Consider the following 18,399-nt stretch of genomic DNA (forward strand, 5'->3'; position numbering starts at 1 on the left):
TGGCCTGTGACGCCGTGGAAGAAATGCTAGTTCTTGACATATAACAGATCTAGTTTTTCCTCGTGAAATCAAAGGGAGAAACATAATTGCATTTGTTTTGGCTGGACTGCTTGAGAAGGGTCAATCTGAAGCACCTTAAATCTAGCGTGTTACTGCAAGTCACTTCAGTCAGAGGAAAGACAGAGAGAGAAGGAAAGAGAGAGAGAAAGACAGAAAGAAAGAACACCGTTGAGACTGATAAAGAGAGACGGAATGAGTGAGAGGGAGCGTGAGAGAGGAGGAGAGACTCGAGATGAAGCGAGAGATAAGAACCAAAAGAGAGAAAGGAAAAGAAGGAGAGAGAGATTTGGCCTGACAAGTGTTTGAGGATTTTTCTGGAATGTGCTAAAGAGTTGAAACCTGAAATCCAAGCGGTGGTTTGTTCTATTTCTAATCTCTCTCTATTTCTAGATTTTCATCTCCCTCTCTATCTCCATCTCAAATCAAATTGTATTTCTGACATGCGCCGAATGCAACAGGTACTGTGAAATGCTTACTTACAAGCCCTTAACCAACAATGCAGTTTTAAGAAAAATAAGAGTAAAAAAAAAGTTTTTAAAAGTTACACAATAAAATAACAATAACAGGGCTATATACAGGGAGTACCGGTGCTTAGTCAATGTGCGGGGGTACAGGTTAGACAAGGTAATTGAGGTAGTATGTACATGTAGATAGGGGTAAAGTGACTATGCAGAGATAATAAACAGCGAGTAGCAGCAGCGTAAAAAAAAGAGGTGGGTTCAATGTAAATAGACTGGTGGCCATTTGATTAATTGTTCAGCAGTCTTATGGCTTGGGGATAGAAGCTGTTAAGGAGCTTTTTGAACATAGACTTAGCACTCCGGTACCGCTTTCCGTGCAGTAGCAGAGATAACAGTCTATGACTTGGGTGGCTGGAGTCTTTGGCCATTTTTAGGGCCTTCCTCTGACACCGTCTGGTATAGAGGTCCTAGATGTCTGTAAGCTTTGGCCTCAGTGATGTTCTGGGCCGTACTCATTTACATTACATTTAAGTCATTTAGCAGACGCTCTTATCCAGAGCGACTTACAAATTGGTGAATTCACCTTCTGACATCCAGTGGAACAGCCACTTTACAATAGTGCATCTAAATCATTTAGGGGGGGGTGAGAAGGATTACTTTATCCTATCCTAGGTATCCCTTGAAGAGGTGGGGTTTCAGGTGTCTCCGGAAGGTGGTGATTGACTCCGCTGTCCTGGCGTCGTGAGGGAGTTTGTTCCACCATTGGGGGGCCAGAGCAGCAAACAGTTTTGACTGGGCTGAGCGGGAACTGTACTTCCTCAGTGGTAGGGAGGCGAGCAGGCCAGAGGTGGATGAACACAGTGCCCTTGTTTGTACTCACTACCCTATGTAGCACCTTGCGGTCGGATGCAGAGCAGTTGCCATACCAGGGGGTGATACAACCAGTTAGGATGCTCTCGATGGTTCAGGTGTAGAACTTTTTGAGGATCTGAGGACCCATGCCAAATCTTTTCAGTCTCCTGGGGAAGTCGTGGGTGAACAGAGAGTACAGGAGGGCACTAAGCACGCAACCCTGAGGGGCTCCCGTGTTGAGGATCAGAGTGGCAGATGTGTTGTTGCCTACCCTTACCACCTGGGGGCGACCCGACAGGAAGTCCAGGATCCAGTTGCAGAGGAAGGTGTTTAGTCACAGGGTCCTTAGCTTAGTGATGAGCTTTGAGAGCGCTATGGTGTTGAACGCTGAGCTGTAGTCAATGAACAGCATTCTCACATAGGTGTTCCTTTTTTCCAGGTGGGAAAGGGCAGTGTGGAGTGCAATAGAGCTGGCGTCGTCTGGGGATCTGTTGAGGCGGTATGTGAATTGGAGTGGGTCTAAGGTTTCTAAGATGTTGGTGTGAGCCATTACCAGCCTTTCAAAGCACTTCATGACTACAAACGTGAGTGCTATGGGTCTGGAGTCAATTGGGCAGGTTACCTTGGTGTTCTTGGACACAGGGACTATGGTGCTATCTGCTTAAAACATGTAGGTATTACAGACTCCGTCAGGGACAGTTTGAAAATGTCAGTGAAGACACTTGCCAGTTGGTCAGCGCATTCTCTGAGTACATGTCCTGGTAATCCGTCTGGCCCTGCGGCCTTGTGAATGTTACTCACATTGGTTACGGAGAGCGTGATCACACAGTCGTCTGGAACAGCTAGTGTTCTCATGCATGCTTTAGTGTTGCTTGCCTCTAAGAGCGCATAGAAGTCATTTAGCTCATGTGGTAGGCTCGTGTCAATGAGCAGGTCTCGGCTGGGCTTCCCTTTGTAGTCCGTAATAGTTTGCAAGCCCTGCCACATCTGACGAGCATCAGAGCCGGTGTAGGAGGATTCAATCTTAGTCCTGTATTGAAGCTTTGCTTGTTTGATGGTTTGTCAGCGGGCATAGCAGGATTTCTTAGAAGCATCCTGATTAGAGTCCCACTCCTTGAAAGCAGCAGCTCTACCCTTTAGCTCAGTGCGGATGTTTCCTGTAATCCATGGCTTCTGGTTGGGGTATGTACGTACGGTCACTGTGGGGACGACATCATCGATGTCGATGATGAATCTGGTGACTGATGTGGAATACTCCTCAATGCCACTGGATGAATCCCGGAACATATTCCAGTCTGTGCTAGCAAAATAGTCCTGTAGCTTAGCATCGCGTCATCTGACCACTTCCGTATTGAGCGAGTCACTGGTACTTCCTGTTTTAGTTTTTGCTTGTAAGCAGGAATCAGGAGGATAGAATTATGGTCAGATTTTCCAAACGGGGGGCGAGGGAGAGCTTTGTAAGCGTCTCTCTGTGTGTTGAGAAGAGGTGGTCTAGAGTTTTTTTTACATCTGGTTGCACATGTGACATGCTGGTAGACATTAGGTCAAACGGATTTAAGTTTTCCTGCATTAAAATCCCTGGCCACTAGTAGCACCGCCTATGGATGAGCATTTTCTTATTTGCATATGGCCTAACTCTTGTTAAATAGTGTGGTTTACAGCTTATCATGAGATAATCTACCTCAGGCAAGCAAACCTTGGGACTTCTTTTAATATTAGATTTCACGCACCAGCTGTTATTGGCAAATAGACACAGACCACCATCCCTTGTCTTACCGGAGGTAGCTGTTCTGTCTTGCCGATGCACGGAAAACCAAGCCATCTGTATATTATCCATGTCGTCGTTTAGCCACGATTCGGTAAAACTTAAGTTATTACAGTTTTTAGTGTTGCATTGGTCTTATAGTCTCGAACGGAGATCATCCAGTTTTTTCTCCAGTGATTGCACATTGGCGAATAGGACAGATGGTAGAGGCGGGTTACCCACTCGCCGAAGGCATTCTCACAAGGCACCCGGACCTGTGGATTTGGGCCTGGTCCGGTATCAGCAGTAAATCCTTTGCGTCCGACACGTTACAGAAAACATTGCCGTCCAGTACGAGGTGAGTCACTGTTCTGATATCCAGAAGTTATTTTCGGTCATAAGAGACGGTGGCAGAAACATTGCGTACAAAATAAGTTACAAACAACGTCAAAAAACACACAAATGAGCACAATTGGTTAGGAGCCATCCCCTCCGGCGCCGTTCTCAGGTGTCCAGCCAAAACTGCAAAAAAATAAATATATATATACTGTATATAAAAATTGACCCCCCCCAAAAAAAAAAATTAAATGTATGAACATCGCTAGCAACAACATTTTTTTTATTTTTTTTTTACATACCTTCAGCAGAAAAGAGGAGAATATCTTCTTTCTGATAATGTCAACTTTATTTCTCAACTCCTAACATTGAGTAAATGACAGTCACTGGAGCCAATTACACTGTAGTATCTGACAGGCTTTGAAAAGGCACCTGTGAATAGGCTACTCGTGTGGCAAGTGCCGCTGGCTGCTGGTAAGTTTTATTGACTTGGACGTACATTTTCGCCAACACATGGCTAACCTTTGTTTAACCTGCTATACTGCTGCTCTTAGTGAAAATTTGTTTGGAGTCACCTTTCTAGCTAATAGGCTACGTTAGAGTTTACACTTCCTCTTCCAACTCTAATGTGGGGAGGTCAAAATAATGAAAAACTACCTACCAAATCTATGCATTTAAAAAATATTGATTACTTCTCCTTGCCATTATCATTCACTTGATGGTACAGAAATATGTGAAAATGTCACTTTGTATGATGGGTGGTATGTATGAGGAGGGGTTCCTGGGTCGCCGGTTTGCCTGGGAGGGGGTTCCTTCGGCAAGAAGTGGTTTTGTGGACATTATGGAGGTATTTACTGGAGTATTTCTGTTGTATTATTTTTGACATGAAGTGGGGGCTTTCTCCTTGAGGAAACTTACCTGACAAATACCGAAAGAGCAAATGTTCCACAACTTATAGGAAGGTGGATAGGCCTGGGGAATGAACTAGCACAATATAGTCTATACTTGGTATGTAGGTTTCTCACTTATGGGTGGCACAAATTGGGATATGTGGGAGGGGAATGGGCAGGGTATATGCAAACTAAATACTGTCGTATTACTTCAGTTAAATAATGTTGTTTTGTGGACTGTAGTGTTTTTGTGGACATTACTGTAGTATTTACTACAGTTTATTTTTAATGTGTGTGTGTGGGGGGGGGGGGGATACTGTGGCCCTGCAGGATTCTGTATTCCTTGTCTAAATCATATCAAATCAAATTTTATTTGTCACATACACATGGTTTAGCAGATGTTAATGCGAGTGTAGCGAAATGCGTGTGCTTCTAGTTCTGACAATGCAGTAATAACCAACAAGTAATCTAACTAACAATTCCAAAACTAATTTCTTATACACAGTGTAAGGGGATAAAGAATATGTACATAAAGATATATGAATGAGTGATGGTACAGAGCAGCATAGGCAAGATACAGTAGATGGTATCGAGTACAGTATATACATATGAGATGAGTATGTAAACAAAGTGGCATAGTTAAAGTGGCTAGTGATACATGTATTGCATAAGGATGCAGTAGATGATATAGAGTACAGTATATACGTATACATATGAGATGAATAATGTAGGGTATGTAAACATTATATTAGGTAGCATTGTTTAAAGTGCCTAGTGATATATTTTACATAATTTCCCATCAATTGCCATTATTAAAGTGGCTGGAGTTGAGTCAGTGTGTTGGCAGCAGCCACTCAATGTTAGTGGTTGCTGTTTAACAGTCTGATGGCCTTGAGATAGAAGCTGTTTTTCAGTCTCTCGGTCCCAGCTTTGATGCACCTGTACTGACCTCGCCTTCTGGATGATAGCAGGGTGAACAGGCAGTGGCTCAGGTGGGTGTTGTCCTTGATGATCTTTGTGGCCTTCCTGTAACATCGGGTGGTGTAGGTGTCCTGGAGGGCAGGGAGTTTGCCCCCGGTGATGCGTTGTGCAGACCTCACTACCCTCTGGAGTGCCTTACGGTTGTGGGCGGAGCAGTTGCCGTACCAGGCGGTGATACAGCCCGCCAGGATGCTCTCGATTGTGCATCTGTAGAGGTTTGTGAGTGCTTTTGGTGACAAGCCGAATTTCTTCAGCCTCCTGAGGTTGAAGAGGCGCTGCTGCGCCTTCTTCACGATGCTGTCTGTGTGAGTGGACCAATTCAGTTTGTCTGTGATGCGTATGCCGAGGAACTTAAAACTTACTACCCTCTCCACTACTGTTCCATCGATGTGGATAGGGGGGTGTTCCCTCTGCTGTTTCCTGAAGTCCACAATCTAGTCTAGACTCCAGATTAAGGTCTTTAGAAAACGGCTGCGGCGTGCACCGCGTGTCCTTTCTCCGGTGTCGACCAATGAGGTTCTGAGACCCTTACAGGAAGAAGCAAGGACATGGTTTCTAAGTAACCTAATAACTCAAACACCCAGTCGGCGATGATTTGCAGTGGTGGCGGTACAAGTGGCTGCTCGTTAAAGGGACTCGTACATGTTACGAACATTTTCTTTACGGGAAATGTGGTGCGAGGCAAGTGTCTGCCTCTCCTCCCTGCCTCTCTGTCTATAGGGCGATCTGGGAGGGCAATCATCCTGAATGAAAGCAGCTGGCGTCAGAGAGAGACAGAGACAGAGACAGAGACAGAGACAGAGAGAGAGAGAGAGAGAGAGAGAGAGAGAGAGAGAGAATATTACATTTTAAATGTATGTAATCTTTTGGACCGTTTGTGAGTGTATTTTTTTTTATTGTTTATTTCACTTTTGTTTATTATCTATTTCACTTGCTTTGGCAATGTAAACATTTGTTTCTCGTGCCAATAAATCCCTTAAATTGAAAATGAGAGAAAGAGAGCCTTACCTCACCTCCAATCAGTCGCCTGGTTTTGCCTAATGCTCAGCTCAATTATTATTATTTTTTACCTTTAATTAACTAAGCAAGTCAGTTAAGAACAAATTCTTATTTTACAATGACAGACAGACACTCACAGGTTGCCTCTTAGTTTTGTCTCCTTGCACGCTCCCTCCTTAAAGCAGCTCATTGGCCCTGGCTGTATGTTTTTCGAAGGGTGTGCCTGGAGTCTTTATGAGCAGGAAATCCAGATCTCTTTTAATGGAGGGTGCCAAGCCAGTCATCATCATCACTGGGTAGAGTTCACCGCTAGGCAGAGGCTGCTGTAGCCCTGAGCCCAAACCTGCCCCCCTCACATCACCACTCTACCCACTACCCCCTCTCGAAGCTCTCTGCAGCTTGGCAGGTGGTAAGAGTACAAGAGGCCTTCTGCGGCTGTGCCACCATTACCTCAACGCACACACACACACACACACACACACAGGTCTGGCTGGTGAGAGCACAGAACATTAGATGGACCTGGTTTTAAACAGATGGGTTGAACTGATAGCTTTCATTGTTTGCTGACTTCGCTGTTTTATTCCTGACCAATGCTTTTTCTATGAGATATAAACAGCTCCTGTGTCTGAATGTGGAAAGTTAAGTCTCTTTCTTAATTACTTAGCTTTTCCTCTATTCCCCCTTTCTCCCTGTCTCGTTTTTAATTCCTATTTTCTCATTTCGATCATATTTTCTCAGTCTAATTTGTTTTCAAATGAAAATACAAGTATAAGCAGTTTGATATAAAAAAAATATTTAAGAAAGTGCAGTTGTGTTATTCATGTCAAAATTTGAGTGTTAACGGTGCCTTTTTAGTTAAGATTTGGCCATTATTACATGGCTACTATTTGTTTTGCATCTGAATCAGAAGTGGAAACAGAGAAACACATGTTACTGCAGCACAGATTTGACCCCACACACACACACCCCCATGCACTCCTCACCAGCCCTCAAACTAGGTCCTTAATCAATCCTCATTGACCCCAAGGTGTACATCGTTAAATGAACCTCTTTTTCTGTTGTGCTTTCAGAAACCATGGACCATGGATCAAGTAAATGTGACAAGTGAGTGTATTTTACAGATTCCTTCTGTATGTTTTCATGCTCCTTTGGACATCGATTTTTCTCTTTTTCTCTTTCTATGATTATTAACTACTTGTAGAGCTCCCTCACCTCCTTCAACTCTGCATTTGTTCTCTCTCTCTTCATTCATCTCTCTCTTCTCAGTGTTCGTTCATCTCGCTCTCTCTCTCTGTTCGTTCATCTCCCTCTGTTCGTTCATCTCTCTCTCTTCTCTCCTCTGTGTTCGTTCATCTCTTCTCTCTCTCTCTTTTCTCTGTGTTCGTTCATCTCTCTCTTCTCTTGTTTGTTCATCTCTCCTCTCTTTCTCGCTCTCTTTTCTCTGTGTTCGTTCATCTCTCTCTTCTCTCTGTTCGTTCATCTCTCTCGCTCTTCTCTGTGTTCGTTCATCTCTCTCTTCTCTGTGTTCATTCATTTCTCTCTCTTCTTTCTTCACTGTTCGTTCATCTCTCTTCTCTCTTTTCTGTGTTCGTTCATCTCTCTCTCTCTCTCTCTTTCTCTTTCTCTCTTCTGTGTTCGTTCATCTCTCTCTTCTCTCTCTCTTCTGTGTTCATTCATCTCTCTTTTCTCTTCTCTCTTCTCTGTGTTCGTTCATCTCTTCTCTCTCTCTCTCTCTCTCTCTCCTGTGTTCGTTCATCTCTCTCTCCTCTCTTCTGTGTTCGTTCATCTCTCTTCTCTCTCTGTTTTCTCTGTGTTCATTCATCTCTCTCTTCTCTCTCTCTTCTCTGTGTTCGTTCATCTCTCTCTAACTCTGCGTTCGTTGTCTCTCTGTGTGTTATGTTCAGTGGGGGTGTTGAGAAGGTGCGGGGCAAAGACGAGACGTACTGGAAGGAGATCAACGCAGCCATGGCCTTGACTAACCTGGCGCAGGGAAAGGACAGCGGCGGATCAGGGACGACCAGCTGCATCATCCAGAAGTCCTCTCATATATCAGAAGTAAAGACTGTCAAAGTGCCTCTGGTGCAGAAGTACTAGCGCCTATCACGGAGTCGTCTGTCTCCAACTCATCTTCCCTTCTGCTCTCTATGCAACACCAACCTTCCCTCTGAAAATTCACTTGGAAGAGACAGTCAAAAACAAGAAACAAGTACTCTCTTTTTTCTGTCTGTAAAAATGCAGCAGAACTGAAGACATCCTATTTCGTGTGTGGGTTGTGTTTTGACCTGCATCACATGCATTAGACAGGTGTTGACATGATCATCGTTAGCTGCATTGTTCAGTTCTGAACGAGACACTTTTGTTATGTTAACTTATTTGATGTATCTGAATTTCATTTTTTTTTATACTCCGAAATTTGTATTGTACTTTTGCCAAAGTGCCTTTTTGGAAGCAAAGCATCACACCCATTGTGGTTAATAATGTACAGAGTGCCTCTGGGAACATAAAGGACTATCTGAAGAGGCAAAATAATATGGTCTTATAAGCTTCTTCTGTAGGACTCCCTCCCTCCATGATATGTGCCTTACAACGTGAATGAATTTAGCTGACCTTAAATAATATCTGTACTGTTCTAATTTATCAAGACAGACAAACACACACACACACAAAGCAGTGTGTGACTAAATTAAATGAAACTAAACAGACAATAACTGTGAATATATAGATAAAGTTCACTCCAGCCAAACACACTAACACCTAGCACTTGAGGGTTAGAATGGATAGGATACCAGCAGATCCATTGTGCTGTCGTTAGTCACAACCACCATCATGTTTTCCACAGCTCGGCCTTGGGAGTTTTATTTCTGAGAGGGGATGGATCCTTATCAAGGTTTTTAAACTGGAAAGCGCAAGCAAATGTTGACCAAGCACCAGCACACAGGCATGCTCACGTGCACACACACGCAGGCAGACAAGCAGACAGACACACACACACACACACACACGGACGGGAGGTTTAGTCGGCACAGTGCTATATCTGTTTAATCAAAGAGGGCTGTGAACTAAAGGGATGTTTTCCTGTCTGTTATCAGTGTAGTATTATATGAAGTGCCGTGTTGCTCCCTTACATGTTATCGTTTAGAACAAGGTACGTCAACAGTGTAAAAAAAGACTAGGAGGTCAATTCAATCCAACTCGGATTGCAGTATTTATGCAGTGGCTATTTTTCCAATGGTCAAATGAATTCACAGACTGGTCTTGGGTTATGTATAAAAACCTACAACTATGACCAGGGCGACCCCCCCCTCCCCCTCCCCCCGGATGGATATTGTACATAAAGACACTGAGTAAACATTGCTAAGGCGGGTTTGATTGAATCCCGGCCTAGCTCACCATGCCGTTTAATCCTACACTCACTCCTGCTTAGCTGTTCTAAATCACACTCAATGTGCTGTTTACAAGAAGCCAGAGAGAGAGAGAGGGAGACTTGCTCAAAAAATTACAAATAAATAGCCTTTTCAGTATTATCTCTTTGTCAGCCAGCAAAGCAATTGTTCAAGTATTTGTTATTGTGAGTTTGTTTATCGCAGTGGTTGTTCTGCTGTATCAAAGTTTTACTTAACGCGTTGTGTTCCTTTTTGTGACCGAATGGAAAGAATCCTCCTTAAATACTTCTAAAGTATGTTATTTACATTGTAGCAACCCAATGCCAAGTACACAACTGAGAGAAATCAAGTTGGACTGTTATAGTAACTAGTCAGCCATTTTCTGCCGACTCACTAACTGTTTGTATATCTTCAAGGTACTGTTTATGTGTCAAAATCTACACTTAAAAAAAAAAAATCTCTGTGCTGTTTGGGCCCATTGTTTGACAACCTAGACTGTGCTTGTGGTCAAGGGGTGATTGAGAAGAGCTGAACAAAGCTACTTGTAGCCATGACTCTTGTTCTTGAATGTGCAAACCGTTAAAAGCTGCACTTTAAACTCTCTGTTCTCCAGTGGGAAGAAACAGAAGAAAAGTCATCATTGAGAAGTTATGGGATTGATTTGAAGGGGGAAACAATGTGTTGAGGCTTCAGAGGCACAGAACAGCCATTGTTTTACCTGTACAACCTGTAGGGACACAGAATCAGTCGGCAAACTAAATGTACCCCGAGGCTTCGGTCCAGTACTGTACATTTGTTTCTGTGCAGAAACTCATGCTTTCAAACAGATGCTGACAAACGGAAAGCAATTCACTTTTGTCATATTTGAGAAAATCTATAAATTATTAAGGATTGTAAAAAAATAAGTTGGTGAGAATAGTCTGTTTTTTTTTATTGTTAAGTTATGAGTTAAAACATTTTGATAGAGACTGGATTGTTATCCAATGACCAAATGCATAATATCTCATTGTATTGTCTGATTTTGCTTTTATGTAAACATTTATTTTGTTAATCTATGGTTACTTCCACAAAACAATGAATAAACCTTTGAAGAAATTGTATGATATTGATATTTTTGCTCAATTTGGGACTCTATAAAACATACAGTATATATTCATGGGAATTATATAAACTTTTATGAATCATTTTTGAACCATTGAGTTATTTTTCTATCAACTTTTACTCTGATCAAAAATATGAAACTCTTGCATCACTATACCAAAACGTTACATTAAAATATATATTTTTTAAACAGCACTTGAAAATAAATCTAAATTCACCACAGTTTGGTTTTGCAACATTAACTCCTCACTGTTATCTGCTAAAAACACATTTAAACCTGCACTTTTGGCATTCTGGGTTAAAGAGGTCCTTCCCAGCAATGTGTTTGTTTGACTGGATAATTCCCGCAACACAAAGCCTCGCAAAAATATAATGTAGCAATTCATCTCTGATTGGGCCTCTGTTGAAACAGAGTGTTGACGTCTTTAGCTTAATTCTCAGAATTATTCTGTATAGGTCACCCCATTAATTACGCTGAATGCAATTGTCTTTGGTTTCTGTTTAGTACATACTGAAACCCAAAAGACATACAAGCCCCGAAATAGAAATAGATTTAAGGGACTAGAGCAGGAATAATGTAATGTAATTTCCTTAGTGAAACACGTCACCCGCCCGCTGTTCTAAAGGTCTTAATTCCGATGATTAGGTCACAAATGGCATGCTTTTCCCTGTATAGTGCACTACTTTCGACCAGGGCCCCAGAAATAGGGCAGTAGTGCAGAATAGAGTGCCATTTGGGATGCAAACCATGATTCAACAGCAGAAACACAAACAGCTCCCAATGTGAGACATGTTTATTTACAATACAGGAGGGGTGTGGCTTTCTAAAGAGCATTTTCAGGGCTAAACCAACAAATCAGACAACCCCTCTTTTACAGCTCACTGTATACATCAGTGGGATGTCTCTGTCGCCGCAGATTTGCAGTTGAACTGGGCCCCTGTGTTTGGTATCAATGGTATTTTTTGACTTCATTGGGATTCTCAAACAGTGCCTTAAGACAGTTGTGTGATCTTTGTGCATTCTGCAAATCAACTTATTTCAATATGGACTAATGGAGATCTGTTTTCTCTATACAGATCACAGTGACTAACTGTGGCGTTGTAGTTGTACAATGCTTTTGATACAGTGCAGGGATCATGCAGCAAAGTTTGTCTCCCCTCCACAGTGAAGTTGGAGGAAGCGTGAATTCGTGGCAAGAGACGCTAGGTGTGTCCTTGTCCTCAGGATTTGGTGTTGGCGGCAGGGCCTACACCCTCGCCTCTCCTCTTTAGCTTCTATTAATGCCTCTACCATGCCATCGCTCTGCTCGCCACCCTATCCTGAGCCCTGCCGCGGAGCCAAGGCCCTCTCACTCCAGGGACGGCGCACGAAAGAGAGGGGAGGTAGGGAAAGGGAGATGACATAAAGTAAGAGAGAGAGAGAGAGAGAGAGACAGAGAAACATACAGAGGCAGAGAGAGAGAGAGAGTATACAGAAACATAGAGTCCAACGGAGTCCTTCCCAAGCCAATGGCAGTGAACACAACACCACAAACTGCATGATGCTGCCTGGTCCTGGAAAGCCCTTCGCCGCACGGTCCATCTATCAGTCAGGACCAATCAGGCCAGGGCTCTTTGAGGGGCCAGCGGCTCAGCAAGGGACCACTGGGGATGTACTGGATCCCTGAGCCAACTGGAGCACAGCGCTCTCTCTCTCCCCCTCCCTCCCTCCCTCCCTCCCTCCCTCCCTCCCTCCCTCCCTCCCTCCCTCCATCCATCCCCCCTCGCTCCATCCCCCCTTCCCTTTCTCTCTCGTCTCTCAGGCAGCTATCCCGGACACGTCCCAAAATAATTCTATCAGGTGTTTTGACCCGTCTCTCTGTTCTCATCTCTCATTAAGTGGCCTGGCAAACATCCACATCTGAGCAATAGTTTCCATCGAAAATATTAAGCGATATTCCATCATGTTTTCTTTTTTCCTGGTAAGTCCCAAACGGCACCCTATTCCCTATATAGTGCACTACTTTTGACCAGGACCCATAGGGCCATTTGGGACTCAGGTTTGGTGTTTGTCTGGAGGATTTGAAGTTGAAGACTCGCATTTGCTGAAAGATTTGAAAAGCGTTGCGGAACTAAGAGCTGTTATCTCGGAGCGCACGATCGAGAGACGGACAAGTGAAGAGATGTTAGGCGCTTGGCAGACAACTTTACTTGACAGACTCCAGATCACCTTGTTTTTACCCAGCCAGAAAAGGAATGGATCTCAGAGGAAAACCACACGGGATGAAATCCAAGAACCAAAGACTTTATTCCTGAAAATCATTTAAAAACAAATTGTAAAGTATTTCTTATTTGATGAGGGACTCCAACCTTCACCACACTGAAGTAATTAGTTACCTTGCAGAGGAGAGGATGCTTCAACAGTACGTTCAGTAGAGTCAGTCCTTCTCTGCATCCCAAATGGCACTGTACTGCCTATATAGGGCTCTGGCTAAAATAAATTCACTATAAAGGAAATAGAGTGGCATTTGGGATGCAGACTTGTTGTGTTTCCACTCATACACAGTATGCTTGGAGACAAATCTGAAGAAAAAAGTATTCCGCTTGTTATTCAGAAATGTCCGGCTTTGCAATATCTTCTCAGCAATGGGACTGGTACTGATCAACTGCAGGTGCATGTCACAGGAGGTTGGTGGCAACTTAATTGGGGAAGATGCGCTCATGATAATGGCTGGAGCGGAGTTAGTGGAATGGTATCAAATACATCAAACACATGATTACCATGTGTTTGATGCCATTCCATTTACTCCGTTCCAGCCATTATTATGAGCCGTCCTCCCCTCAGCAGCCTCCTCTGCTGCATGGGTGTTTTGCCATTTTTCAATGTGCCCTTTTAAGTGTTTTTACATCATATAAAGGTGAGGAAGCTAACAAAGCCATGTAAGGTCACACGGATACTGTTGTAGGAGTCTCAGCTCTCATGATAAGGAGTGTCGACAAGACACACAGGAGTCAATGGGTTAAAAAGGTGATGACATTTCAAGGATGTGTCCCAAATGGTTCTATTTTCTATATAGAGCACTGCTTTTTACCAGAGTCCCATGGCCCTGATCAAAAATAGTGCACTAAATAGGGAATAGGGGGTCAAATTGGGACATAGACAAAGTCTTTAAACTGTTGAAACAGACTGTTATGCACTTGCCTAAAGACTAAATATAAGGGCTCAGACACACCAAAAGCGTTTGCTGGCCGAGAGTACTAAGCACCTCTGAGCATAATTTGAAAACCGAGTGTGTACCGTCGGCAGTCAGATGTTTACACAACAAATTTACGATCGGAATTTTAACACCCAAAGTGCTAAATGTAATACTTTATTAGTAATTATATAATTATAAGTGTTAAACTAACATTTTTCAAAGTATTGATAAACTAACACCCCAAGAGGGTTGCAAATTCCAACTTAAGTTAACACTTTATTAAAGCTATTGTTACACTTTCTCACTGTTAGGGAATTAACACCTGTGGTGTCACACTAACTCATTGTTGGGTGTTGTTTTCTATCTGGTGTAAAGCCTTATTTGTATATTTATTTCCCAGGGAGCCTTTCGAGTGAATTTTAGATGTACCAGTACCACGCATGACTGTGTTCGCATTCCAAGGCTTTCAGTCCTGTAGCTCACCAAGTGTGTGCAGAAGTGAAGATTTTATCCTAAAAATGTAATTATTTATGAAAATACAGAATTTGTTTTTGACAATACCATACTTCGACAGCTAGTTTTACCCTAACACAATAGTCTGATACCTGGTTTGCAGGCCACATTGGCAAATCATATTATGCTGGCTTGCAAAGTGTTACGTAATTCCTATTGGAATCCAGCCAGAGTTCGGATAGCCAACAATTGGAACTTTTAATCCCCCGCAATCTGCAGTTAGAATGACATGCCAAGGTAGGGAAGAGAGATAAGAGACTACCTGAGCCATCTAAACTGGCACGACCACTTCAATAAAGGGTGAAAAAAGTGGACTTGTTTAGAAAAATGTATGCTATTTATCTTTGTGTAGTATAAGATCAATGAATCAATCGATGCGCATGCAGAAACATAGATATTAAAACAAGCTAATCTAAAAAGCAACCCTAACTCTGAGAGAGTTTACGGAAATGAACTCAACACTGTCTAGTAACAACACCACCACCTGGTTAACACATTTATTCACCGTTGGTGGTGTCAATTTCAATCCCACTGGTGTTAACCCCACTAGAATCAACACTCAAATATATAACGCGCACAACACTGTTAACCTCAACACTGAGATGTTAACACCCGCAAATCTGCTTCGTACAGCAGGTGGTCCCTAAAACACAGCGTGCTGAGCAATCAGCAGATCCACATTTGGTGCGATGTATGCGAGCCGAATCACAGAATTACAGAATCACATCAAGTGAATCACACAGAGCCAAAGACTCCTTACTATAATAAATGAAGAGTTCATTTAGAATCATAAAGGAATTATGTAATATATGAATTGTTATCTCAGTGTGATACTTCACTTCTTATCCATTTCTTAAACTAATGGGGCAGGATGACTGTTAAGATTAAAAAAAGAGGTATTTTCTATTGGTCTGAGTATGAGGGATGAATACTGGAATTGTTTTGTCTCCATCATTTTGTTATTGTTTTAAAGCCACAGATGTTTAACTCTTCTCCTGGTTCCAATGCTGATGTGAGGCGGTAACTAGTCTCTAAATCTGCTGCTCAGTAAGCTAACCTAAGGCAGTAACAACATTTCCTGTCTTTATCGTTCATAAAAACCATGAGCAATGTTGAGAAAAAAAGTTAGATTTTTAAGAAACAACACAAAATTGCTATTTTCGGCCAAACAGCGCCGTTTTAGATGAATTATCAGGTGGACGTGTTCACAGTCTTTTGAACGCATCGGTCTTAAACAAAGGGGTGGAAATGATACATCATGTCAAGTTAAAACAAAAAAGGTTGAGTGGACTTATTAGTACATGCGCTGGAGGGTTGGGGTTGTTTCGACTTGAGAAATGGTCACAAGTGAGGAGATCAAGAACGAGCAACACACCAGGAGAGAGAGAGAGAGAGAGAGAGAGAGAGAGAGAGAGAGAGCGAGAGAGAGAGAGAGCGAGAGAGCGAAAGAGACTTTACCTCAAACCACTCATGACTAAATATCAGCATCTACTGTAGATATAATACATAATATCTCTGACAGTTTATTTTCCACTATAAAGACTATAAAGTGTTGTAATGCAAATGGCCTTTATTTGCCCTCAATGCCCCACTGAACTCTTTGAGATGATCATTATATAACAAACGCCTCACAAGTCCTCAACTGGCAGCTACATTAAATAGTACCAACAAAACACCAATCTCAACTTCAACAATGAAGAAGCGACTCCAGGAGGCTGGCCTTCTCGGCAGAGTTCCTCTGTCCAGTGTCTGTGTTATTCTGCCCATCTTAATCTTTTCTTTTTATTGGCCAGTCTGAGATGTGGCTTTTTCTTTGCAACTCTGCCTAGAAGGCCAGCATCCTGGAGCCGCCTCTTCACTGTTGACGTTGAGACTGGTGTTTTGCGGGTACTATTAAATTAAGTTGTCAGTTGAGGACTTGTGAGGAGTCTGTTTCTCAAACTAGGCACTAATGTACTTGTCCTCTTGCTCAGTTGTGCACCGGGGCCTCCCACTCCTCTTTCTACTCTGGTTAGAGCCAGTTTGCTCTGTTCTGTGAAGGGAGTAGTACACAGATCTTCAGATCTACGAGATCTTCAGTTTCTTGGCAATTTATTGCATGGAATAGCCTTCATTTCTCAGAACAAGAATAGACTGACGAGTTTCAGAAGAAAGTTCTTTGTTTCTGGCCATTTTGAGCCTGAATCGAAAACACAAATGCTGATGCTCCAGATACTCAACTAGTCTAAAGGAGGCCAGTTTTATTGCTTCTTTAATCAGAACAGTTTTCAGCTGTGCTAACATAATTGTAAAAGTTTTTCTAATGATCAATTAGCCTTTTAAAATGATAAACTTGGATTAGCTAACACAATGTATAAAGTGCTAATTTCAATGCAAAATGTTAACAGTAGTGCTAACACTAGCGGGAGTTAGCTAACAAGATCAACACATGGTAATTGAACACAATAAACCACAAAATGTAGCTCAACATAACATGACGCAGATCTCAAGGCATTTACGTTTAGATGCACGCACAATTAAACATCAGACATACAGGGATTCAGTCCACAGGAGGAAAAGTTCAGCAGGAGAGGAAACTGTGGAAATGCTCTTCAGGATGGGGAAAGCACATTTCTGACCACACAGCATGCTGAGGTCATAGACCAACTGAAACTGAAGTCCCGGGAATCAAGGCTGCTGATAAGCTGAACGAGATGTGGTAATAAGTATTTGGCATGACCTTGACCAATAAGACACTAACAAAAGTGGGGGTCCTCTGAATAGGAGACTAAGCTGCCCGACTAGAACTTACCATAAAGGATGGCTAGAATCAGCTGACTGAAGCTAGCCGTTTTAACACTAATCCTAAAACTAACCCTAGCCCCTAACCCTAAACCTAATTTGAACCCTAACACTAATTCTAACCTTAACCCTAAACCCCCTAGAAATAGCATTTAGCCTTGTGGGGACTAAGAAAATGTCCCCAGTTGTTCAAACTTTTGTTAGTTTACTATTCTTGTGGGGACTTCTGGTCCCCATAAGTATAGATAAACATGTCCACAGTCACACACACACACACACACACACACACACACACACACACACACACACACACACACACACACACACACACACACACACACACACACACACACACACACACACACACACACACACACACACACACACACACACACACACACACACACACACACACACACACACACCATTGCAAGAAAAAGGCAGGTTTAGCTTTTTCCTAACCTTTTTCCTAACCCTCAGCTGATTCCAAACCTCCATAACCCCCTCTTTATAACTAACCTGCCGTTGTTCTCATGAGACGGACCTGGCGAAACAGCTGCTACAAACAAACCCAACTTCCAATGGGATTGGGGGTAATAGCCAATTTATGCACGCAAGCACACACGCATGAGCACACACACATAGGCACGCAAACAGGAACACACACACACATACACGTCTTGCCAACAAACAGCAGATGGCTAAACCCACATTATTGATCATTTGACTTCCTGAGACTCTTAACAACATGGTTTGGCTGCTCTTACAGTATCTCCTTTCATAAACGATGATCACTTTGGCCCAATTATTGTCTTCACCTCACCAAGCTGGCCCAAGGTCTTAAGACTATGTATACTCAGTGGCCAGTTTATTAGGTAACCCCTTCACAAAAATGGATCGCTCCTACAGACAGTGAGTCACGTGGCTTGCTATATAAAGCAGGCAGACAGGCATCGAGGCATTCAGTTACTGTTCGACTGAATGTTAGAATTGGCAAATGAGTGATGGGGTGGTCTGACCTGGTACTACATGGGTGTACCTAATAAACAACAGCTATAACTCAGTAGAACTTGGTTGTTGAATGTCATTTTCTAAGGTATAACAGAACCTATGCCATCAGCA

General features: G+C 42.7%; 1 protein-coding gene across 2 annotated transcripts in view; it reads left to right on the top strand.

Annotated features, from left to right (window-relative positions):
- Positions 1-9,616, top strand: part of LOC135522639 (homeobox protein Mohawk-like) — a 31,853-nt gene extending 22,237 nt beyond the window's left edge. For both annotated transcript variants that reach the window (XM_064949088.1, XM_064949087.1), the window contains 2 exons: positions 7,394-7,427; positions 8,228-9,616. In XM_064949088.1, coding sequence (XP_064805160.1) covers positions 7,394-7,427; positions 8,228-8,417 — 224 coding nt within the window. In that variant the 3' untranslated portion in view covers positions 8,418-9,616. The remainder of the gene's footprint in view (positions 1-7,393; positions 7,428-8,227) is intronic.
- The last annotated feature ends 8,783 nt before the right edge of the window (positions 9,617-18,399 follow it).

The sequence above is a fragment of the Oncorhynchus masou genome, chromosome 30, assembly GCF_036934945.1.
Source record: "Oncorhynchus masou masou isolate Uvic2021 chromosome 30, UVic_Omas_1.1, whole genome shotgun sequence".
In the NCBI taxonomy this organism is placed as follows: domain Eukaryota; kingdom Metazoa; phylum Chordata; class Actinopteri; order Salmoniformes; family Salmonidae; genus Oncorhynchus; species Oncorhynchus masou.